Source organism: Egretta garzetta, unplaced genomic scaffold, assembly GCF_000687185.1.
Source record: "Egretta garzetta isolate BGI_Z169 unplaced genomic scaffold, ASM68718v1 scaffold79, whole genome shotgun sequence".
NCBI classification, from domain to species: Eukaryota; Metazoa; Chordata; class Aves; order Pelecaniformes; family Ardeidae; genus Egretta; species Egretta garzetta.
Genome location: NW_009260791.1, coordinates 5,819,180 through 5,845,157, shown reverse-complemented (window position 1 = coordinate 5,845,157; position 25,978 = coordinate 5,819,180). Strand labels below are relative to the sequence as shown.

General features: G+C 39.5%; 1 protein-coding gene across 2 annotated transcripts in view; it reads left to right on the top strand.

Moving 5' to 3' along the window:
* Nucleotides 1-25,670, top strand: part of PRORP (protein only RNase P catalytic subunit) — a 51,973-nt gene extending 26,303 nt beyond the window's left edge. For both annotated transcript variants that reach the window (XM_035902001.1, XM_009646689.2), the window contains 3 exons: nucleotides 21,856-22,004; nucleotides 23,461-23,656; nucleotides 25,349-25,670. In XM_035902001.1, coding sequence (XP_035757894.1) covers nucleotides 21,856-22,004; nucleotides 23,461-23,656; nucleotides 25,349-25,477 — 474 coding nt within the window. In that variant the 3' untranslated portion in view covers nucleotides 25,478-25,670. The remainder of the gene's footprint in view (nucleotides 1-21,855; nucleotides 22,005-23,460; nucleotides 23,657-25,348) is intronic.
* The last annotated feature ends 308 nt before the right edge of the window (nucleotides 25,671-25,978 follow it).

The window sequence follows — 25,978 nt, the reverse complement described above, 5'->3', positions numbered from 1 at the left end:
TTTAAGTCTCCAGGTGGGAGTCAGTCTGTGCTCTTTTCAAGGGTTCATTACTGCAGCTGTTAGACCCAGTCAGGATATCGTTTTATAAACTTTTCTGTTCCAATGTGTAGTTTAGTATGCAGTGATGGTTTAAAGAGAAAATGAGAATTTTGCTTTTCATTTATAACACACTGTAAGCGTTACTATGTGCAAATTGTTAGGTTTTGTGAACCATGTCCCTTATATGCTTTAGAGAGAATAGCAAAATAAAGGGCATTGTTAAACACAGGAGAAGGCCTAAGATTTGTGTGACAATAATATGGTAATTTAAGTGCATCCTAGTCTTTATTTAAATTTAACAAAAAATACGGTTCCATTTGTGATTTAGCTCTAAGAACTGTAACTGTTTTGCTGAAGACCAACTCTGGCTAACTCTTAGTCACATGATTAAAATAAGAAAACATAAATAAAATGTTCCTTTCTTTTTTCAAACATCCTAACGTTTGTAATTCCATTTAGGCATTCCTTAGGCATCTTGGGAAGGGGATGGGTTGTGTGGACAAGGCACAAGTACCTTGAGGGATGAGAAGAGAAGGAAAAAAAAAAAAAAAGCAGAAGTTGAAGGAATGATTTTTACTCATTTAATACCCAGAGTGTTCTGACGTTCTGGAAAACTAGATCCGTGACTTCCAGTAGCCCCAGGCAACTTCAGTCCTCACAGCCAGCACTTACTTAGCAGATCATCATGAATATTATTGACTTGGCAGATTTACAGGAATAGTCTGTGGCAATTTCTCTAGTATATGACACTGTCGGTTTGTAATTACAATCCCCTTTTTTTCCAGGTTGGTTTTATACTAGGTTGGTTTCCGGGTACAAATCACCATGTGGCTGCATCAATTACTGAGAAAAAGAGGAGGTAGCAGCATGAGGGCAGGCACAAAGATTTTTGAGGGCTAGGAAATGGTGAGATCGTCTGTTTCAAAGGCACTGCACATGCAGCGACTGTAAAACTGCAACACATTAGCCAGCACCTCTTTTCAACCCTTTGCTTCCTTACTGCAGCGTTTTAAATTAGACGTTAAAGTTGACCCCTAATTAAGATCCTATAGAGTGGAAATTATTTTTGCTATATAATCCAGACAATAGAAATAAACTCCCATAAAGTATAAAACCATTCAGTGTCATCTTTTTCCAGTTTTTTGTGCATTCTGCTGCTGTTTAAGGCTGTACCTGATGCATATTTGCCTTGATGAGTCAGTCGCTGTTTGTACTGCAAACACGGTAGTTTATAAACTGAGATATCCTTGCAGTTTAACTAAGCAAAGTTGATTCAGGCTGTTTCATGACGTTGAGTTAATCCTTTCCTCCAGATGTATGTAAGTACATAAATCCTTAGCCAGCACAATGGCATTTGGTACTCTCTGTCCTCTGCTGCCGTGACGCCCTGTAGTGCCCCCACCTTTCACCTTGTAAAGGTCAAGAGAGGGAATTTCCACATGCTAATCATCCGGCTCTCTTATTAAACACAACTGTTACATAATTCTTAAATGTATTTTTCCTGTTTATCAGAGTTTTCTGTAGAAGTAGTCCTTGGAAGTGAGGGGTAACCCAAGTGCAAGCAGGATATCTAGGCTCTGGAGCATCTCACTTTGCTTGCAGGAGGGGAGTGAGGGATCAGCGATGAGCTGTGCTCCAGCCACGCCTACGTTGTAAAGGGCCGGAGTTGGGGGGGTGGAGAGAGGGGTGAGAGAAGCGCGATCAGCAAACGCAATATAAAGCTTACTCCTCTATTTTTAATTTACATTGAGACTGGTATATTGTAAATGAGGTATGCAGCCAGCTCCTTTTTTAGCTGTAGCCATCTGGTGTGAGACCTAACTGAATATAGATTTCAAATGTGTGTCGGATCAAAGCTAACACGCAATTCCCTTCTTCAAACAGTTTGGCAGTCGGGGTCAGTTCTGCCCTAACTTTACCCTCTCTAATCTCTGTATTAAACTCAGACATCTAAAAGATTGGTAAAATACTTCCAGATTGAGTTCCTTAAGGCTGACAACGCACAAAAGAATAGTTTTTGCTCTTGGCAGATGGTTCAAAGTGCTTGCTCCCAAACTTAATCAGCATTTCTATAAATGGACAACATAAGTTCATATAATTCCCATGTAAATTACAGTAGGCCTGTAGAACAGCTGACGAAGCCAGATCCTTGCTGTTCCCCTCCCATCCCATCCCAGTCTGGTGGCAGCAGCTGGCGTGCCACCCCTGCCACACCTCCCACTAGCAGCAGCAGTCGGCTTCTGCCAGCAAGGCCACCAGACCTGCCCTCCTGCACCTCTCATAGGCTGCCACAAACAGCCAGGCTGTGACTGCTGTAGTTGGGGGTGCTCTGTGACAGGCGGGGGGCACAGGACGTGCCTTGCAGCTAGTTCTTGTCTTTTCCAGGGAGAAAGCAGGAGACTTGTTGAGTGGAGGCTGCGCTCTGAATTGGAGAAGGGCTCTTTGACTAAATGAATCGTGTGGTCCGTCGCAAGTAGCATAGTAATCATGTGTGAACAGATTATTGCATTTTGGTTTTCCATATGTTAAATAATTTTAAAATAATGTTTATTGTGGGGATTCAAGGTTTAAAACTAATATTATACTTTTAAGTTATTCTAGCCTGGACTTCCTGCTTATGGAAAAGAGTGGATAGAGAGAGGTTCCAGTCTTGAAGGGAAAGCTGGGAGTGAGAAAAAAGTTTCATCAGGATAGGGGAGAAAACCAGGATGTAGGACACTAGTCTACAGGAAAATGGTGAATGATCGTGTTAAATTTTTGAAAAAAGCCCAACTGTGGCCACAGAATTGAAGAACCTTGATGAATTACGCATTGTAAATTCAGCCCAGAACCATCATTTTAGTATACACTTTATTCACATTTTCAAGGCTCATTTTCCAAAGATAAAGACAAATATTAAGACAAAAATAATAGCTCTTTAAATGCAGTTAAAGTTAAAAAAGAGGAAAAAAAACCCAAACAGGGCACCTATAGCCCATCATTCCCTTGGGTTAGTAACCAAAATCAATTTTGAAGCATAATTTTTTCTTTGAAATCTCTTCTCTTGTGCCTATAAATCCTCTGTGATGGAAAAAAAGGGGAAAAAGTACTGGGGCTTATATTGTCTGGGGAAAATAGTAAGCAAAGCTTTCTCTCCCAAGTCCCACTTACTAAAAATTATCTTGAGGCCATGAAACACACAAAGAAATTAACACCTGTGCATATGTATAGTTGACAAATACATGTATTTATATGCTCAGGTTTTCATGTGTTGATTTTTCCCGGTCTTCAAGTCTGTCTTAACTGTGCAACCTGTATATGAGAGATCAACTGCATGTTTAGTGAGACAGAGATACTTGATACAAAATATGAGCTCTGCTGCAAATACGAGCCGTCCTGCAAAACAAGCAGTTATTAATAAATTTGATCCAAAAAAAGTCATGCATAAAAAAGAATTTTTTTCTTCTTTGACTCACTTGGCAGCATCTGTAATTTGTTCAAGTACTTTACTGTCTGTAAATGAAGCAAGAATTAAGTAGATCCATGAGTCATTCTCTGTTCAGAATCAATACATCCAACAGAGGTCTTATTTGTCATACTGTGACAGTTCATCAATTCTTCCTCCCACCAACTCTTGTCTTACCACTCAACACAGCAGTCAGACATGTGTTTGTTCATTTGCTCCCTTTTTCATCTCTCCCCCCACCCCCTCCCAATCTTCTAATGGTAGTCCAAGTCTGCATTTCTACCATAACGAAACATTCGCCCTATTGCTCAAGATTGGAGAGATTTCTGTCTTTGCAACATGTGTTTCATTCTTTAGGCCTGTACTTTAATTTCCTTTTAGTATTGCACAAATCATAAAGATGAAGAGTTTTGGTGTTTTCACTGATAAATCACCTTCAGCCTCTGTAACACGATCTTAGAAGATAAAGGATCTCAAGCACTCAGGGGTACCCTTGAAACCTCACCTATTTTTAGTGTTAGAGATGTGTGACTGCAACATTCAGCATTGCATTAATCTCTCATCACTTAATTTCTGGGATTCCTTGAATATCTCAGCAGGTAAACTGAGTCAAGTTCCTCTCCGAAGCCACGTATGAGAGATTGATACTGATATGCTGAAATCCTCCCCCTCCCCTCCTATATTGGGGGCTATACCTAAAACAGAATAGATCAAGCCAAAAATGTTGGTCACCAGATCCAGAAGAGCAGGGTTGTTCAGCTTCTCAGGAGAGGTGAAGGATACTAGATTCATTTGCCTGTGAAACCTAGGGGGAAGACCTGGCCTGCAAGTCTTCCTTCTCTCCTTGCAGTTCTTCTGAAACCTGACAGTTTCCATTTGTGGCTAAAATGGAAATAAAATGGCATTTTAATATATTCAGCTTTGTATACCAGTGCACAGTTAAGTGAAGGTGTATTGGGCGTGAGTGTGTCAGGGGTTCTAGAAGTACTCCCGTGAGTGGGTGGCATGTATGCTTACACCGAAGAAACGCATGTGTTGACTACGTACCTCGAGCCACCGAGTTTGGCTCTTCCCATAGGGGTATGCTCCGACATCTGTTGCTGCTTCTGCAGCACTGGGAGGGGAGAGTAGGAGGTAGATAGGACTTCTTAAGAAAGGAAATACAAAGTCAGACTGGCTACCTGTTGAATACAGGAAGACTTTCTCAAAACTTTAAATTTCCCAGCATTATGGGGTGGGGGGCGAGGCTGGCAGGATTCCCTGACTAAATGCCTCAACAGTCGACTCTAAGCAACTATTTTTCCTTTCAGAGGTTTCCAATCTGATTTTGCATTTCCTGGTGAGAAGAACAGAGCAGCAGAAACTGAGCAGGTTAAAAAAATCTGACTATCAGACATTTTGACAACTTCCCCCTGTTTTTTTCTCCCAAAGTCCGATACTTCCTGGTGTTGCCTCCCCACACTATTTGCAACCTCTGTTGCTGGCTACAAAACTGAATAAAACCCATGTGATTAAATTAACAATCTTTATTGGTTTCTGTCTGGTATTTATAATTTCTACCTTTGTATTTGGCGATAGCAGCAAATCAAAAGTTAAGGAAAGTACAGGAGCACCCAGGCACTCCTGTTTTATGAGGGCAATTGCATCATACCTTTCGTAAGAAGAATTCTTCTAGTCACTAGGAACGTAAGCTTGAAATTCAGCAGAGCAGAATGAACGTGCCTTGATGATTCATGTCCCAGTGACCGTGGTAACTGTAGCAACAGGTTGTTTGTTGCATGTTGTAGAGGTCCTGCTAAAATCTGGATGATGAAGGTCAAATGAAGGTATCTTCTGGGCTGGATGAGTTTCAATCTTGCTGTTTTCACTTCTCCCTTAGAAACCACGAGATGAGTTTTTTTTGGGCAGCCCGACTAATTCACCTGTTCATGGAACTGTTGTCAGTGTGGCAATAAGAGGTGTGCTGGGCCTCCAACTCCGAAACCTGGTCTTTAGGGAACTGAACTGCTTCTTTAGAAGTGATTCTGGTATGGAAAGGCTCACAATAGTGAGAGACTATAGTGCTATTAAGATACGGGAAGTAGGCCAGAAAATGTGATGGTTGGGTTACTATAGGCCAATTCTGTGTGAGAATAAATATTTTATTTGAGCCTGAGAAATGCTGGGGTTTAGTGTTGTCTTAAAGGTAATGTAGATAAAATCCACAGAATGATTGCATTCATTCATGTACATCTGGGTTTATTTATATATTTTGAAAAACAATTTCTGATTCACACTTGGCTTTTATATCTGATATGCTGTTTTTAGTAAAATCAGGAAAGAAAACATATTTGGAAGCTGTGTTATCTGAAGGAGAAAAGGCACAATGAAAACAAAAGCCTAAACTGCACTTGGATTTATTTTTGAAGTTACGAAAGCCTAAATTTTTTGGACAGTAGGTAACTCCCAGGGATTTCAGTGTATTGGCTTGCTGATTAATGATCCAACAATCCATTAAGCTGCATTTGTTGTTTTTTCTCTAGTTGCATTCTACTTGTAGAGCAAGAGTGGAAGAGACATTTATATATAGGTAATTAAACATATTTAAGTTGAGGGTATAAAAGTATTATAACCTGCAGTGAAGTTTAAAACCAAAGTTGAAGTAATTTTTTTTTTTTTTTTTAATCTTAGACTCATAAAAAGTCAAGTACAACTGTCCACAGCTTTTAATCTAAATCTCTTCATAAACTGATAGTTTCATGTTGTCTGGAACATGGAAATAGGAACTCCAATTTGAATCTAGGAGACCAGTTTCACCAGAACTAAAATTCCATGCTGGGAAAAAGATCATGCTGGCAGTATGCTTGCTTAAAACCAGTTCACAAGAATTCCTATTTCAAACTGAATTTCTGAAAAATTGTAAGCACTCCTTAATTCTTATCCAAAATACTGTTGCCCATTAAAGGTTACCTTTTGCAGCAAACACTTACTATGAAAACCTCACCTTTTTCCAGTATTGATTTTGTACATCAGATGCAGAGGTGACAGGCAAGAGGCTATTCCTATTCACTCTTTTACTTATTTTATTTAAGGTATGTTTGTGCAGTTCCTCCGAACAAGGGAGGGGGAAGGAGGCAGGGCAAAACAAAGCCAAAATAAAATAGTCCCCAGACTAATTCAGACTTAGCCTTTATCTGTGGTGTGAATCTAAATTACTTCAAATTAGATTAAGCTAATATGTTTATGTGTGCTAATGTAAAGAGGAGATCTTATTCAAATACCTGTCATTTCTCTGTAGGCTGCTGCCAGGACCATGCCATAAATGGAGTCAAGTTCTAGAAATTATAAGAAATTTTTATATCCTCTTTGCTATTAAAAAGATAAAAGCATATGTCTTGTTTCAAACCAAAGTATCTAACCTGTCTAATCAAGACAGTGGTCAAAAGTGGATTAGGACTGCAAGAACAATACAAGTTTGGAAGGATGATTCCAGTTGTTACGGCCTCCCAGATTTTGTTACTGATTTAGGAACTTCTAGATGAAGAAGTGGCATCCTGACTAGCAAGTTTAATCGCCATTGATTGAGTTTTCTTTGATAAATTTATTTCATTACCTTCCCAACTTATTTTTGCCTTTGGTTTTCAAACCATCCTGTGACAATGAGTCCCACAATTATATAGGATATGAAAACGTATGTGCTTTTGTTTGTTTTAAACCTGCTGTCTGGTAATTTTGTATGATGGCCTCTGCTGCTTGTGCTGAGAAATGGTGAATAGTCTCCATTTGCACTTACCAGCTAACTTGCAATTTTACAGACCTTCTCAAATAACTAGCATATATTCTTTTTATAAATTATCTGGAATAAAAAATTGCATACGATTGTGCAAAATAGATATCACAGATTTTTGTTTCTTTTTTATTTTTAACTATGTTCCTTTCTTGATAGGGTCTTTGTTCTACCTGGGTGCATATGATGACTGTCAGGGCTACTGTTGGGCTAAAGAGTCAGCTCCTCAAATTGAACTCGGGAGACCAGCATTTTAGTGTATAATGGTTGATCTCCTGTTTGACTGTGAGCAACTCAGTTTGAAGTATCCTGGTCTTGCAGGTTACCTGTAGTTAATATAACAAGCCAAAGTTCCCTGTGGATTTCTAACTATTTTTAAAAGTATGTTCTTATTTGTCATAGAATGAAAATTCCTAGTAAGCTTTTTTTTTTCCTTAGTTAAGTGTAATATATGGGATGAATATGAGATTTTAAATAAAATTGAAAATTAATTGCACTTCAGAAAGGTTTGGGAGTTTGTGTGTGCCACTGCAGTAATCCACTGCAGTCTCCCATGGATGATGTGTGGTGTGCCTTTGCTGTGCTTAAATTACAAGATAGCAACAGAGAGAGCAGGAGCAGGGAACAATGATTTGGCATCACCTGTCTAACTCCCTGCCACCAATGCAATCAAAACAGAGTCTGGAATAGTAGAAAATGTGAAATGCCTAGAAGCCTTGCAAGTGTGTCTATTAATGGTTATAGTCAGACCTGATCTATCCATACAAAATGTAATTAAGCTATTATCATACATGCTGGGACTTGTAAATTATTTTGTTGCTTGGTATCATGTGAGGAACAGGAATGATGTAGTAAGAATACCAGTACCAAGGACATAATAAGAAAGGTATGGCTACCTTTGCTGCTGCTGTTCTTCAAATTTTCAGGAAGAAAACCCAACCCACAGGCTGGTTTCTAGCACAGGCAATGCTAATCTACATGGGTTCTTCCTCTGTCATATAGAATGAGCTCTGGGAAATACGGGGATTTTTGGGACTGCTTCTAGGAGAAAAGTCATAGCAACGTGACCCAAGCTGAAATAAACTGCAGAGGAGGTTCTGAGTTGCGTGATCTCCTGAAGAGGAGCCTCGTATCTGCTGGGTCACCTCATATGCACATCATGCTAGTGTAGCAGGTCAATGGCTTACTGCTGCGGAGGTCGATCTTGTGTACAAGGTCATCCCTATCTCCATGTGTAAACCAAGAGAACTTTCCTTGCTACTTGGAGAAACTCTCTAAACACTTTTCCTTATTTGCTTCTTAACCTGATATCCCCTGTTGCTTGCATGATTTTACATTCTTTTTAGATCTTCTGGCTTGTGTTTTTCTAAATGATGGAGAATGAGCTGAAAATTTAAAACTCTCTCTATATATTTACTTATTAGCAGCCACTGTGCTAACTGCTATATAATAGAAATCTTCAGTCACCATCCTCCAAGAAAGATGCCTACCTCAAGATCTTAAAAATTAGTCATTGAAAAATATTAAATGAAGAAATAACCTTATAAAGCATCATTTGTGTTAGTTCTTCCTTTTATGTGCATCGCCATCAAATAAACATTCATATTCTCTATTCTGTAAATATTATTTCCTGAATATGATCCCAAAAAATTACATTTTAAATCGCTTCAAATTCTGAATCTCTGGCATTGTACTTACTGCCCTGTCTCGTTAGGAAACCTTCCTCTTCTTGAGAAATTTTCTATTTCAAATCATTTACATATTTCATACTAATCTTTACAAGTATCTACTGGTTTTTCCTTTCCACCCAGAGATACCAGCTTGTGATGCTGTTTCTTCCTGATTTATTATTCACCAGTCAGTTTTTTTAATGATCCACGTAGTGCTTTTCACAGTTCTAGTTGGAAACATGCATTGAAGTTATAATGAGTCAGGTGAGTCAGAAGCTGAAGAGGTTGTCAAAATTATGTAAACATAACATACTCTATTTTCCAACCAATTTTATGAAGTATTAACTGATACTTCTAATTTTTCCAAATAGTTTCTGCCATTTCCAGCTGCTGCATTATCCTACCCTTGCACAGTGTAGTGACTGTTAAAACTGGACCTGTGCTTCTGTCACATTGACGATACCAACTTACCTTTTACATAAATGAGGAAATATTAGTGATGCTTATGTCTGTCTTCATCATTGTCCAGCATTCATCCATTTACCTGCTTGCTTCTATCATTGCCAAAAAGGAAGCAGTAAGTTGGCAGTAATATTTCTTCTGTCTCTAATATTTTGAATCTTTTTGAGTCTTGAGTTTTTAAGGAGTCATGCTGATATGGCTCCATGAGCAAGCCATGTACGTTGCATGTCATAAGCTCTCTTAACAGAAGTTAAAAGCCAGTTTAGTCCCATTGGTTCTGTGGAGCTGCTCCTGACTTACATGGTATACCAGTGTGGGAAGATCAACCCTGCTGATGCCTTCCTGCCTTGTTTATTTCCTAATTGTGTGATATTTGGGTAAACTAGGTAGTGCTTACACTCTATACTGGAAAAAAAAAAAGTAGAAATATGATGCAGGTGCTTGTTAGGGCTGTGGTTCATTGGAATTTGAGCTCCTACATTCAGTGCAAGTTTGAGGTAGCACAGTGGAAGATGGGTATTCCTTGAATACTACCTATACTGCTACCTGATAGATTGATTGATTGATAGATAGATAGATAGATAGATAGGAGTTTTCTTCCACCACAGCCCTAAATTGCTACACATTTGAGTAAATAAAATGAAGTAGTAGTAAGAGGGTTTCAAGCAGGTAGTCATAGAGCACAACCAGTCAGTCTTAATGATGTTGATTTATCCTGCTCCTTCTTAGGAGTAGTTATCTTGGGCTTGCATAATGTTAGTGTCACTACACTGCTTTAGCATCTGAAGTAATTTACACGATATCCCTGTAAAATGTTGCACCGTACTGTTTAAATCCATTTATGTATGATGGCCATAAGTCTTAATAGTTAAAGGAAGTGGCTTAACTAAAAGAATTGGAAGCTTTTGACATTTTCACTTCTCATTGATATGTATGTATCTTCATACTTTCATGCCTTGCAGAGTGAAAAGCTCTAACTTTCCACTGAATGGGCATCCCCAAATGGGCTTTCAGAAATACAAATGCTATAGGTTAGGGATTTCTTTTTTCTCATCCCACTCACTCTCATTTCCACAAGCAAACCCATTCACTCTGCCAGCCTAGCTAACATAACTAGTAATGTGACAGAGAGTTTTAACCCTTAGATATCTGATAAATTCAGTAAACAAAATACTTCTGAAACTATAGCACTCCTTTGTACTTGAGCACTGCTGTTCAGTCCTGGGTGCTCCAGGAGCTGTTAGGTGGGTGTCTGCATTCTTTCCATGGAAATGGACAAAGGAGGGAAAGATGCAACAGAATTCCTCAGATGTGCTGGCTGGTATAGTCATATACAGATACCTGGAAAGCATAATGCTGAGTCCCCAAACCAAAATTTGCTTAAAAAAGGTAGTTCCTTTCATGAAGTAGGGGCAGGAGGAGGGGGGTGGTTCTTACTTTGCTTCTGTTGTCCAAGCCATACTGGTGGTCATATTTTTATATTCTCAAGTTCATTTCTCTTGACTACAGGGGCAAAAAATTAGACAGAGATTTTCATGTAACCAGTTGTTCCCAGGAGGTGGAGCTTTTAGACAAATGCCAAATATCATCGATAATTAATTTGTAGGAGCTGACAATATTATCTGTTTGTCAAATTCCTGTATCTTATCTCCTGAGTTAAAGAAAAATACTTTAGACAGTGGCCTGCCCAGTGTCCAGCTATTGAGTATTGCAGACTGTTATCAATAAACTTATATTAAAAGCATTGAAGTAAATTAGATCTTGTGGATTGTAGCTGTTGGCGGCGGGGGGCTTTCAGACCTTCACTGCCTTGGATCTCCAGGCATAGATACTGCCTGCAGTGTTACTAGTAGTAAAATGGCATGAGTCTGCAGTGATGTACAATCAAAGTTAATCACCGCGTTAAGGAAAATAATGCTGACCCATAGTTTACACTCTGCATCAGATTTTTGCTGGCAGTGCAAGGTGTACTGGTGTATCTGTAAGTCCCCTAAGTTTTTTCCAGCCTGGTAAATACCAGTTATGCTCTTACCAGTATTAAACAGATTCCTTCCTTGATCCCTCCTTGCTGAAAGCCTTGGTGTATGGTCCACCCGAGCTAGGTGGGCCTGACTGACCATGCAGCTGCTCCTTCACCTCGGTCCTTTGTGCCTCAGTTTGCTTCCTCTGATTTTTGCCTTGTTGAAGAGGAACATTTTATATGTTCTCTTTCATAGTAAATTTTTCATCTTCTGACCTTCAAAGATCACCACTCACTTGAGTAGTGTTTGTTCATGTATTTATTCGTGTTAAGAATTGCAAGGTTGCTCTTATTGGAACAATTGTTTTGGAATCACAGAATGGCAAGGGTTGGAAGGGACCTTGGGAGATCACCCAGTCCAACCCCCCTGCTAAAGCAGGTTCACCCAGAGCAGGTTGCACAGGACATCGTCCAGGTGGGCTTTGAATATTTCCAGAGAAGGAGACTCTACAGCCCCCCTGGGCAGCCTGTTCCAGTGCTCTGTCACCCTCAAAGTAAAGAAGTTCTTCCTCGTATTCAACTGAAACCTCTTATGTTTCAGTTTGTGCCCATTGCCCCTTGTCCTGTCACTGGGCACCACTGAGAAGAATTTGGTTATCATATCATTCTATATGGACGATAAGCCTGTTGACCCGTGAGCATAGAAATAGTCTTTATGTTAAAGTCTTTGTGGAACTATCAAGTTTATTAAAACATAGGATGTCGCTGCAGAAGCATAGGTTTAATGTGCCTTGAACAGCGTCATGCCTGTGCCTTCTATAACAGTGATCTCCCCAGCTGCTGTGGCACCTTTCCTCAAAGAATAAAAGTACCGTCTGGGACTTTTTGAACCACAGATTGGAGAGGGGGAAAACACTTAACATCAGACTAGGTCAGTGACGCTGTGCAGACATCTGCATAGGACAGTGGTGAGAGCTAAAGTATTGATATCTTTTAAACCGTCAGTTTCAATCTTACAAAGCCGATTTCAGTCCTGTACCAAGTTATTTCCTATCTATGGAAAGGATCAGTCAAGCTTGTGCTTTCATTTTCATAACACCCATCACCACTGCCACTGCCACCAGTGTGATCCTGCTCACATTGTGGATTTTTAGTACTTAAATATAGCTTCTGACCCACACTGTGAAAATCTAAGACCGGCACAGCTGCATTTAGTTCACAAATGTTCCTTTCTAGCAGCTAGGCTTTTTACATTCTTTCTAAAATGAGAAATTATAAGAGAAACTCTCTTCTGGCCTTAAGTCGTTGTATACAGCTGCTACAATAATAGTAGAAATGTGAGAGTACCAGTGTAATGGCAAAGACTGGATTTACAGTGAAAGATGGCAGGCTCCTGATGCTGTGACTTCAGCTGGGACAGTCAGTGGCTCTGATAGGTAAAGTTTCACTTCTGAAGCTTGTACAAAAAGGGGTAAAACCTCATACCTTTTCATTTTTATGTAACTTGCTTCCTCACAAAAATAAAGATGATATACATAGTGCTTGGTGCAATGAAGCAATGTGTAGTGATCAGTGAGGAAATACTGCTGAAGAAACAGCAGTGCAGGCAGAAAGAATTCAAGGATGAGAGCAAAGGATAGTACTGATGTGTGGAAATGCACAGGTAACACTTGGTGTCATTTCAGCTTTTACATATATATGTATATACTCTTGTATAAATACGGTTAGACAGAATCACCCAGCTCATCTTCTTGGTGTAGAATCTTGATACTGATAACTCTTTATAATACTTCGCAAATCTCCAGGTTTTGGTACAAAACAGTAAGTCCTCAGGAGAGGTCTGGATAAAAAAAAAATCCATTTAAGATGCCCCGTATGTATTGTCAAGATCTTGGTATTTATTCTTTGTTGCAAGAAAGATGAGTAAGAGGAGAGATAAAAGTACACAATGCTATCAGCTACATAGAAAAAATATCTCAGAGAAGATCAGCAACAGAGAAATATCTTTGCCCTTTTACATGACTCAAGAAGGGAGGACATTCAGAAAATTCAAATTCATGAAAGGAAACCTTTTACTACCAGTCCATAATTGAAATACAAAACTTAACAGCTGCTAGGACTGGGCTATAGTTAGTTGTGGATTGAACGTTTCCCAGTTGCTGCCTTATCAAAATGCTACTTTGGATGTCAGATTCACCCTTTCTCTTCCATCCTTATGCCTACTTCAAAATTGCTGAGCCAACGTCAAAGGGTCTGCTTGCATGTTTAACCAAAATTGCATTTTTTGTAAGTGATTGGGAAACAAAATGGTATTGTAGCTTGTTAACAAAACTTTTGGATTGAGAAACTTGACTTCCACTGCAGTGACTTAAAAAATTCAACTTCCAAAAATGACTTTATGCAACTGAAGGATGTTTGTTTGTCCAAGTATGTCTTAAATTGTTGTAAGAGTGAGGAAAAAATTGCCTGCTTTTCTCTTTTGCAATTTATACTATAACATTCAGCAATTCCCCAACTGTCCATCTCTTCTTTAGCCGTCATTTCCAGAGTTCTTGGCATTGTTCAGTTAATAATATGCTATGCTAACTATTGTCACTACCCATTTTGCTTTCTTTTATTCATGGTTGACCTTTATTCATCTAAAGAGCGCCCTGATGAAAATACTACCATTCAAAAGGTGTGACATTCTAAAAGTGTGAGAAAGAGTGGTCACACTGAAAGGTTTGTCAGGTGTAAGGTCTGACAAAGTGGCTGAGATATTTTAAAAGTGACAATCTATTCTGAAAAGCCAGACTCCAAAAAGCTAGTGTCTCCTCCACCTGATGATCGCGCTCCTGCCTCCCCATCCTTCATGTCATACACACAATTTAAATTCTGTGTAGTAAGTGATGTATACATTTCTTCAGTCCCTGCATGAATCTTGCCTTGATTTTGTTAATTCTCCTAGGAGATACTGCTTCCCTGTCCGTCAAATCTCTACTTGTCATGCCTTTTCGGAGTAAGACAGAGCAGGATATGGCTGTAATTAGATTATATATTAGAAAATATCTGTTTCAAACTCTTTTTCTTCTTACATGCCTCTCTGCTGGGAAGGGTAGGCACCTAGCCCTATCTTCATGTTGCACAGGAGAAATTCCTAACAGTCTTTCCAAATATAAGTTAATTTGCACAGATTTGGTTTGTATTGTGCTGTTCTCTGAGCTGGCCAATAGAATAAAAATCAGATGTGGCTCTTCAAGCTTGCTTGAAATTGGAAATCTTACCTATAGTTTAGAATATAATGTCAGAGCCTAATTACACACGTATTACTTCTTGCTTCTTGTGTCTAATTATACACATATTGCTTATTTTGAGCAGATTCCACCTTCAGTTGAAATCAAGTAGAGTTGTAATTACAGATGTCTCCATTACTGGCGTAATAGCCAGGGTACCATGAATACCGGAAAATCTAAATTATGCTATTGCTTTGGTACCTGAGCTGAATTTGTTTACAGTTGCACTGTTTTACTCTCCCCACTTCCCAGGATTCGAGAGGGCTCATAAGCATGGACGCAGTCCACTGAGTATCCTTGTAGTCAGTTTTGGCCTGGAAGTAACATGTCTGCATTCTTCCAGTGCTGCACTTGAGGCAAATCCTCCAGTCAACGGGAGCACTGGACTGTTTTAGTCCAGGCACCAGGTGTTTTAGTATACAGTCAGTTTGGATCTGGCTGCAAAAGCATCCTCACGACGCCTCTGAATACAAACTTGCTCTGCAAACAGCAGAGCTGTATTTAGGCATCACCTCATCTGAGCAAACTGAGGCTACCATACCATCCTCAATCTATATTAAATGAACCTGGGTATCTTTGCTTCTGTGCTTTCATTTTCCTGCTCAATCAATAATCTGCCTTTGATTAATAGAGTTGACTCTGAAGTCAAGCGCAATAGCTGGCATCTAAAAATGAACCGCAAATTTTAATGAATTGTGATAGGGAGTTAAGGCATATCTCTAGTGAATGCATCAAAAGAGGGTAAGTCAATTCTAGGTGTGGAGTCAATGTAGACAGGTTAAAACATGTTAAACGTTGTGTGATTGCTGTCATTGATGTGTGAAGTCCTGCCACTGGTAGAGTTTTGCATGATGATGTGTGTGTTGCATCAGTCTAAATAATTCTACCATAAGACAGGATACAAATATTCCCAACAATACTGTTTCTGTCATATTGCAGAGATCCCCAGTATCGTAAGGGAGAGTTCCCAACAGGCAGCTGTTGGCTCTCTCAAGAGCATAAAGTAAACCAAGCTGATTAAGCTTCGTGACCGTAACCTACTCGTCCATTACTGCTTTCCCTCCCTAGTAGCTGTCCCCTTGCTGGTCAGGGGCAGGTAATCTGTAGGGGATCAAGAAATGTGTATGCTGCCGCATGCTTGAGTAGATGACTTTGCAACTCGTTTACACTGTGTCATCAGCTTCCATTGTGTTTGGTGCTGTGATAAACGGTATTGAACCTGCTTTGGTGAAATCATGAGGCTCAGTGAGGAAGTCCAGCCTTTCTTGCAAGCAGCGCCCTTGCCTTCCAGAGGTAACTGGCCGTGCTGCGGGAAGAAACTCCTGCTTCCTATTGTCTCTCTCCTGTGTGTGGTACAGGGGTACTTAAGTACATGGGTCTTTAGAGCTTCTTTGTCTACGGTATGTAAAAAGGGAACTAAAAATGATGAAGCTGTAAGTCAAATAAATGTGGCGATGGTGGCAATCAATGCCTTGCTAACCTTTGGAGAGAATGCCCATGCTCAGCCCCATCTGACGGTGTACTTACAGCAGCTCTGTACCTCTGTTTCTCCTGCAGTTTCACAGCTGCAGTGTTGGGTGGGAGGCCACACTAACAACAGGTGAAAATAGCAATAATAGAGCAGTTTGTTGCTGTTATGAGCAGATATCTGATTGTAAGTGTGTCTTCATTTTAAATGGCTGTTAGTGAAACCAAATGTTTTGAAAACGGCAAACAGGATTTATTAACAACAGTTAAAACTGGTTTGGGGTGATTACTTCTTCATGCTCTACCTACATACAGGTGAACCACATCTTGCTGAGTCACTGAATGGTGTGCCTCCCAGCAGCAGTGTAAGGGTTCCCCAGCTGACAAGTGGGAAACCACCGGTAGTGTCCAAGGAGAAGGGTTGTCTTGCAGCACACTGACCTTTGAAACCAGGACATGTGGCACAGAGTGATCTAGTGACCCGAACTGGTGACTGGCAGTGAAGCCTTAGGAAATCTGTGTCCTGCTCTGCTCATAGTTCCTTGTATGAGGTAGAGTAATTATTCTGTCTTCCTTCTGCTCCATTATACGCCTGTGTCAAATGGAGATGTAATTATGCATTTACTTCATAAGGCTGTTGTGAAATTTAAAGAATGAGGATTAATCTTGCAGTGTGACAAGGATTCCCTGTTCTCCCAGCTTAACTCCTACATTTGATCCCCATTAAATTGTGCAGAATTGTGAATGTGAGTCACTGCAAAACTATTTGCAGGAACTTGTATAGGAAAGTTCCCTCCTAATGGGAAATTATTTATTCTTACCTGAAAAGTAGTTCTTTTAAGGTATAACTTGCTGATTTTTAAAATTAAAAACTACCAGTTGCAGTATTTTCAGTTGCTTTATTTCATATTTGCAAAGCTCAGGCTTTTTACATGACATGAGGAGTTCAACATCAGCATGATCCAGTGAAGTATGCATTCTCTGTCCCACTGCTCTTCTTCCCCACCTCTTTTCACTCCGGCTCCTGAGGTTCCTGCCCTGGTGTGTGAGCGCAGTTGTGATTGTGCTGTGATCTGGTTGACAACACAGCCCAACAGATATGTTATATCAGCACAACAGAAAAAAAACAAAAGGTGCATTGTGATATGAGGGCAGGAGCTTCGTGGTGGAGGGGGAATTCCATAAAATGGCATTGCCGCAGAAACAAAAAAGAGCTCATTTACGCGTGGGGAAATAGCGTGTATCTCTGGGACTGTCCCAAGGAAAGATAAAAGCATACACTCAGTTGAAGTATTGTACAAGTGTGCTAGTTTTTCACTGATTCACAGATAAGGGTGCAGAAACCAGAGTTAGAACATGCACACTGGATACATACATCCATTTTTTATGGTATTGTGGTTTATTTTTATGGGGTTTTTTTAATTATGGTTTATTTTTAATAAGTAAAAAAATCAGAAAAATTATTAGCAGTGTGCTTAGAAGAACCACGTTGGGAGATACTTGATACATTTGTGAACAGCTGGTCTTGACTCTTCCATTGGTCTGTGTGTAGTTTCATACTTATTTGTGGCTGCACCCTGGCTCCATCAGAGTCGTTTGCTAAAATGCTGTGAACACAAAATTGTTTGTGTTGTAAGTAAAATGTTAAGGCTTAGGAGAAGCTTGAGGAAGAGCTAATTAAACAAAGGCTGGGACAGCATGGAAATATTTTAAATGTGACTGATAAATTATGAAAAGGATTGTAAGAAGAATGTATTCAGCGGGTGCTAATGAGCATGAGTTTCTTGGAGAAGGATCTAGTGATCTTCGCAAACAGTTGATTAAAATGCCTGTGTAGTTCGGAAAGAAACCTGCATCCTGATGTGCCCTGTCAGAGGAAAAGAAAGTAAGACAGACTGAATGCAGCGACAGTTATCTATATAATCCAGCAGTACTTCTAGTGCCTTGTTGCGTGGCCAGTGCAGAACAGCAGCGATTCACAACTTCTTCTTACTCTGCCTTAGCCACATCTTGCCATATGAATTGAAGCAGCCAGTCTAACCATGCTTATTTTCCCTTCTGTGCAAAATGGCATTTATAATTCCTGTTTTCAGAGAAACCATGTTTTTATATGCTCTGCTGTCCAAATTTGAAAGATACTAATATTCATAAAAGGTCATTCTTTCACAAATTTTATAATCCTCGTTCTCAAGAAAATTAATAGCATAGGGAATGCGTGCTATATATTTTTTGATGTTTTACACAGATTGCCTTTTGAATAGATTATCCAACTGAGCATCTGATGTTTGCTGCCTAAATACTATGGGAACATTCAGAGGGTGCATCTACATAGAGCTTATTGCCTATAGCATATTTGCATTGTGTAGTGGCAGATAACAATAATTTTTAGATAACTTTTGGAAATACTAGGTTATTAAAATACTTGTGTCTTTTAAATTGAGAGATCACTACTGCTGGTTTTTTGTTAACAGTATTATGTTCAGTTTCCTCTATGACTAAAACAAGTGTTACTGTGTGTCTCATGTCTTCCTTTCTTGAGAAGCAGCCAGGCGTGGGAGTAGACACACTTAGGAAACCCCCCACATGAGTTCTGTGACTCCCTGTAGACCACCCCTGTTAAGCACCCAAGCCTAAAATGAGATAAAAAGCTCTTTAGTAAAGTTGTATCAGGCAAGGGAGTGTGCAGAACAATATTATTTTTATCTTGTGCAAGCAAAAATAATTTCTATCTTCTGTGTTTTAGTTGTGAAATTAAAGGTTAATCTTTGTGGTAAGTAGAGGAGAGACAGCATGCTGTTATGCAAGCAAGAATTTCTAAATTTTTTAGTGGTGATTCCCACTAATTTTATTACGATTTAAGCCTGTTTTGAATTTTTCCATTGCAAAACTGTAGCTAACTTATACCAAGGCCTCATTTTTTTTCCAAGAAGCGCTTCAAACTAGAGAACCTCCTGTGCTAATGATATGTAGGAGAAGAAAGTCCATATGACTAACAGGTACAAAGTGACACTAGTTATAACCTTCAGAAAGAAAGACTTAAGGGAGCTGGATTCAAGCCAGTAAAGTTTTTTATAAACTTGGGAATAGCCCCAGTTGACCAATCTGTATCTGGAAATCCAGCTGCCTTTGTGTTGAACCGTAAGTGTAATTAAAAGGTATTTCCTTATTTTACTGGGGGTAAAGCCCAGCAGTTCCAATACTGGCAATTTTTTTGCAGTACCACTAGTGCAGCTATGTTCCTGAGACTCTTTTTGACTCATAGTCTCCTCTTAGGAGTAATTTCTTCTGTTGTCCCATCAGGATGCTCTTGATGTCAAGTTTTTTATTTTAGACTTTGCTGAATCACTTTCTGGAATGTTCTTTGAATAATTTTTGAACTTTTTTTCCCCACATGACTTTGTGCTAACCTTCCCTTAATGTAGCAAAACATTAGGCAAGAATAGAAAGTATTTTCATTTGAAATTCGTAAGGCGTTGCTTAAGCTACTCATGGTTGATATTTCTTCACTGTGGACTTCTCTACATGAAAATGTGTATGAAGGTAGTAGGTAGATTCCTAACTTTTACTAAATTTAATGAACTCAGCTTAACAAACGTAATTCTCCTCTGCTGTTTGTATCCACTATTTGCAGGATTGGGCCAATGCATGAGAACTGGAAAATAAAAGTGACTGTAAACAAGGAAAATTGATGACCCAGTTTTTACTGCTCAGATGAGACATTCCAAAAAGGAATGTCAATATGGAAAAACTGAACTTCAGTTTTTCAATTTTTAATAACCTCATAATTTAATTATCAATTATGTGACATAGATAAGAAGATACATTATTACTTAATATAGTTACTTTGAAAGCCTTCCAGTAACACAAAAATGGTGGCTTTTGTTTGTATCTTTCAATTCTGTGTTCCAGTAAGAATTCTGAAATGTATCTCCAAAGATTCAGGGCATGCAATAGAGAGAATGCCATTTTTATTTTTACCAGCTGTTTTATAGGCAGAAATTACTGCATTTGGCCCTTCCCTCCTCACATTATGTCCTGTTTGTTTTAACCAGGGAAAAGTAGATTGTGTGCAGAGAAATAGCCGATGTCCAGCATGATCTCCTGGAAGCAGGAAGCCAGTTCCGATAGGTACTGTTAGGCTCTTGTGCTTAGCACCCAGACCCTATCTCTCGATGAAAACAGAGCCTTCAGTCCCTCAGAGTCAATGTTGGTAACAGCAGCTTATAGGTCAACAGTTAAAGTTAACATAGAAGATCTTCTGGCCTCCTTTCAGATCCTCAGATCCAGATTCATGGCATATTTCATTTGATCCACCCGCAGCTCCTTTGCTGACAAGGGCAGTCTCATGCTTCTGTTCTCACCACCTTTAGCAACGTTCCCATCAGTCATTGCCTTTGACTCAGGTCTATCAGTTGTGTGGCTGCAAGCCCAACCCTGCAGGAAAAAAAAAAAAAAGTCTTTTGTTGTATCAGTGAGCTCATGTGTAGTTGTGACATTGTTAGATCTGATGCAACAGAAGTAGTGGGAATGTATGTGCAGCTCAGGAGAGGATTGAGTGGGACCACCCTTTTTCCACTGCTACGTGCAGGTAGATCAAGCTAAATGCATTGTGCAATTGTACCCAAGAGTCAGAAGAACAGCTCTTTCTAGCCCCTGAAACGAAAGATAATGATACCAAATGATGATAAGGTCACAAATAGGAGGGAAAGGAGGCGAAAGAACAAGAGAAGAAGAAAGGCAATTAGAGGTATCGCAGGGAGAAAACAGGGAAGAGGAAATAGCTAGAAAAGCAGGAAGAGGGATTAGAGAAAAATCAGGAGGTTGTATATTGACAAATATTGGCAAAAAATGCAGGTAAAAATTAGGAGACACCTTTCCCTGAAGGTTGAGCATACTGTCCTCAGCCTTCAAACGTGATGCTTCAGTCTCAAGAAACAGTTCTCTCTTTCTGGGCAGAGGTGAAATGCCATTGCTTTGTGAGCAGTCCACAGTAATAAACTGGATGCTGAAAGCCAGAACCTTTGCCTTCCATGAGCTCTGAGTGAAGTGGGGAGGGAAAGCCACAGGCACAAGTGCCTGTCCTGAGAAGCATTTGTTGCTGACCAGGCACAGCCCTAAGAGGCCAGTGAACAGTCCCTCTGAAGAGAAGCTGGCATAGCAGCGAATTTGCCACCTCAGGATGTTGTAAGTGGGAGGCTAGTCTGGATGTGGCTTTCATAAACCCTTAATCCTGCGGTCACGGATTTCCTTTTACTGCTGCTTGCTTCTTCCCTACAGGGCACCCCAGATTACATGTAGTTCCCTAATTTCGACAATAGGTGGGGCTGGAAAAGCAGTATGGTTTAGGGCTCGGTCCTCCTCTAGTACCAATACAGGCTTCAGTGCTGAATCATTTCCAAAAGTAGGTATCACTTAAATCCCAACGTGATTCAGGTCCCTCATCTGACTCTGAATTTCTGAAATCTCCATACAACTCTTCCTGAGTTCTTTCATGCCATTCAAGCTGCAAGAGCTGGGAAGGGGTTATAACTGCAACGTATTTTCTGTGTGTTTGGGAGCAGCTTCCTACAATTAATTGGTTTGGGTTGGTTTTTTTTTTTCTTTGTCATTAGGGAGTTAAATTAGTTAGCCCCTTAATTCGTATTGCACTTAAGAACTGTGGGAAATGAGGGTATGCTAGAAGTCCCACTAGTTGAGACGCAGATGTGAAAGTGTTTCCTGTCATTCTGTTTTCACAGCTAAGAAAATCTTTGGTTTTGCTTTGTTTTCTGCAGCTGTTTGATGCTGTCAACTGCCTGGCAAAAGACAATGCACGGTTGCTTGTGCTGGGCCGCAAACACATGCTGATTAACTCTTCAAATTGGAAAAGAGAGATTATGAAGGAGATGCAGAATAAGGCAGACTTCTTCTTTGCTGACAATATGTAAGTTCAAGAAAATGGCTAAATATAACGGGGATCAACACCTGATTTATGTGCATTTTAAATCAGTATAAAGAGCTGTAGTTTTTAGTAACCTTACTAGTATCTCCAGCTCTGTGTGTGTGAAAGAGAATCATATCCCTTGCTATACTTGCTTCAAAAAACAATGCATATTATAAATTGCATTATGAAGAATTTCGTCACTTAGAACGTGTTGACATCTGCTTGGTTTATTAGGATTTACAACTGTTAAAACCACTGCCAAGACCACAGTAACCTGAACTTACAGAATACCTGATAGCATCAGTGTACAGTTGTGGTCTGCTGTGTTAGCCATGCATGGGGGGAGATGAGGTTTGTGCTGGGCCAGTGTTGCTTGGTAGCCCAGGAGTGTGGAGAGTCTGGAGCACTGACTTCCTTGCTGCTCCCAGAGGAGAATATTTCTTTGAGTGGAAATACACCCTCTGCCTCTCTAATTCAAGAGAGAGGGATTTAAGAAGCGTGACCCCTTTGCCTTTGCCCAGTCGAGCCTGTCCTTGTCTCTAAACTAGGTACCTCAGCGTCCCCTCTCCTTGCCCTGCTTTCTTCATATAATGAGCCTCAGTTTTCCTTCGGTTCCAGCTCCACCTAGGCTCCAGCCAAGCTGGGCACTGTTGATCCTCCACCTGTTTCTGCTGTTTCTTCTGTGATCCCAGTTCCCAGAAGTTCTGACCAAGTTCCTTGTCCCAACAGCCACTCCAAGTCTCTTCCGTCTGCCTCCTTGTTACAGATCTGTTCTCCTTCATCCCCTCTCCAGTTCTGGCTCTTGTTCTCTTTGCTGTTGAATCACATTGCTTTCCTGCTATCGGAGCCAGCAACAAAGGGGACTCTCTTACCCCAGGCTGGAAATCCTTGCTAATCTCATGTCTTGTCACTTATTATTACAGTAATCCACAGTAATCAAAACATGGTTTCAAGCAAAGTTCTGCTCAGCTTTTCCAGGTATAGGGTATCTCATGCCCACTATAAATGTATTTTTAGAGATTTTTCCCTAAAATTGTTTCTGTTTAATAGCAGCTAATGTTGAATATATTTTCCAAATAATCATGGTACCTTTTGGAAGTATATTTACCCATGTAGAGACAAAGATTCACAGATTTGTATTGTGATCACTATATTCCAACAAAGTTTTGGGGGTACTCTTACGAGTTTTAGCAGTTTAGTTCTACATAGCACTGTTACGTGGGAAAAGATCATACTGCTGTATTATCAGATTGTGACAGGACGGAAGAATACCCTGTGCAATTACTTTTGGTGCCCTTGGTAAGCAGAGGTTTTTTATTTTACCAGAAAACTAGAGTAGGAATGGGAATTTTCGGTGTTGCTGATGAATAAATCTCAGATCAGCATTTGATTTATTTCCTGCAACCACTTAACTGCCTTATGAATGATGTCTGTCTTTTCCATTTGTTTTTTTAAGCTCTGAAGATGATGCCTTCTTGTTATATGCCACTCTTCGATCAGGCAAGCATTGCAAGTTTGTTACCAGAGACTTCCTCCGGGATCACAAGGCTTGTCTTTCCGACAGTCTGACGCGTCATCTGTTCCGTAAGTGGCAGCATGGACACCAAATAGCATTTTCCCCTTCGGTAGAAGGAAAGCGTATCAGTTTTTCGGTAAGTTTTCTGCTGCAGTCAGAAAGCACACAGAGCATATTCATTAAGATACACAATTTCAAACTCTGGAAGCAAAAAGATTCTTGTTGGAGTCTAAGAAATTGATTTGTACCAGTGAGCTCAAAACTCCCATGCTTACTGAAAATTCACTGTATTCATAAAGCATGCCCCAAACATGAAAACTGTCAAAAAGACAAGAAATGCTGCCTAAACGTTTAAAATGTAAATGCATGTTTGTGCGTGTACAAGTATTTCCATTGCTGTAAAACATAACTGCCAATATTTTTTCATTTAAATTTTGAAATACTTTAGTCTACTCTGTAGCACGATTATAAAATGTCGTGGTTCTAATTGTACAATAGAATTTCTTTCACCTTTATTTTAAAGAAATAGGAAAATACAGGTATTTCAATATTCATTGTAATATTAGCCTAATGTGTATAAAGTTTCATGAAGGAAAGCCCAGAACAGTCAGGTTTGTAGTCAGTATTCAGCTGCAGAAATTAGTCTTCCAAGCATAGTGTCGTCTTACAGAACACTACTGTTATTGTCTACATTTATCCTTGTGAGCCATGGACAGTATATTAACAGGAGTGCAGTTGTTTTAAGATTTTTTCTAGGGAAAAATTCATCATGTGACATTCCATGTCATGCATTTTTTTGTTTTCTGGTCTGTCTGCATTGTTATTGCCTACTTAAAGGAATACTGCACCTACACAGGTTCATTTTCTTGCTGCTCCGGTTAAAAGTGTAAAATAATATTCATCGTTACAAACAGGCCATAGAGATACAGGCTTATAAGAACGTCAGCCTTTCATTCATTGTTGCCAGATACACGTTTCTTTTTACGGAACCAAATACTGAATGTAGGGTTACCTGAGTAACACAGCTTTAGCTACGCCTTGTTTCCTTCTTTTGTACAAAAGGGCTAGTGATTTTCACATCTTAATTCCCATTGAAGTGATTTGGATGATTGATATTCCCACTCATAGCTGCCTTCTAGGTTATTCTGGAAGCCGTTACGGGAAAGTAGACTTCCAAGACTACACATACAGAGTGATACTATGTTCCGAGAACCGTAATTGCCAACCAGTAAAATTTCCTTTGTATTTGTGCTGTATATGTTGAGTTAGTATATTTGTAACATAACAGACCAGAAAAACAGTTCATTATATTTGTTCAACTAGATGCTCTCAAAAGTGTTAGCAACAAACCCTTTTCTAACATCCTCCTCAGCACAGAGCAAGTCAGTTCTGTAAAGAGGTACACTGGAAAAACGAGTACAAGATGTCATTAATATTAAATCTTATCAGTTCAAGCCTATAAGCTCCATATCCTGAGTTAATTCCCATATGATTTCATTTAACTGAACAGAAAAACAACCATTTTGCTATTTCTAGAAATTGAATGCATTATGTTCAAATCATGATTATCTGGTGGAGATTGAAGACGGAATTTTAACCATGTATAATGGCTCCTAGAGCACAAAATACTTTAAGATGTTCTAATTTTTCCTCGAGTGCTAAAATTTAGAATTTGTTTGGTGTAAGGAAGTAAATGAGAGTTGTAACAAAGATGAATCTGTGGAGATTTCTAAGGTAAGCGTTGGAAGCTGTAGCTCCCTATAACTGGTATTTTAGTAATATACTGCATAAAGTCTAACTGAAGTCTTTATCTGTCTTTATCCAACAGCCTGCTTTATGTTACGATTGTGTGATACAGACTACAGGTGATACGTGGCATATCCCCTATAAAGATACTTTTGAGGAAAAATATTCATATGAAGTACCAAGAAAATGGCTGTGCATTCAACAGAAATGATGAAGAATGCAACTGCACAAGCTGAAGCGGCTTTTTTTTATTTTAATCACTCTTGCTGACTAGAACTCAGCAGTACAATTATGAGATTAATTTGTGAGACCTATAACTAAAGAAAATTCCATAACTGCATTTTGCCAAAATCATTCCTGCAGTAAATCTGTTAACATCAATGGTGGTCCAGCAGGGATGAATTTTTTTTATTTCCATCTTTACAGATTTCTGTAGCCTCTCAATGTGGTTTAAATTAAAACTTCGTTTTCCCTCTTGCAATTTCAGGTTGTGGTTTTATTTTTTTTTTTTTGATCAAGCTTTTAATCTACCCTGAAACTCATAAACTCTGTACTTCAAAGAAATTAAGCAGAACTCCAAAGTACCTTCAAAATGCGCAGAGCTGACCTTGCAGCAGTGTCGCACAACGCCAATAGCCAGTAAATGGAGCTAAGGGCGCCAAATAGTACAGTTACCGTTTGCCAGACACACAAAGCCCTAATCCTTCCCTAC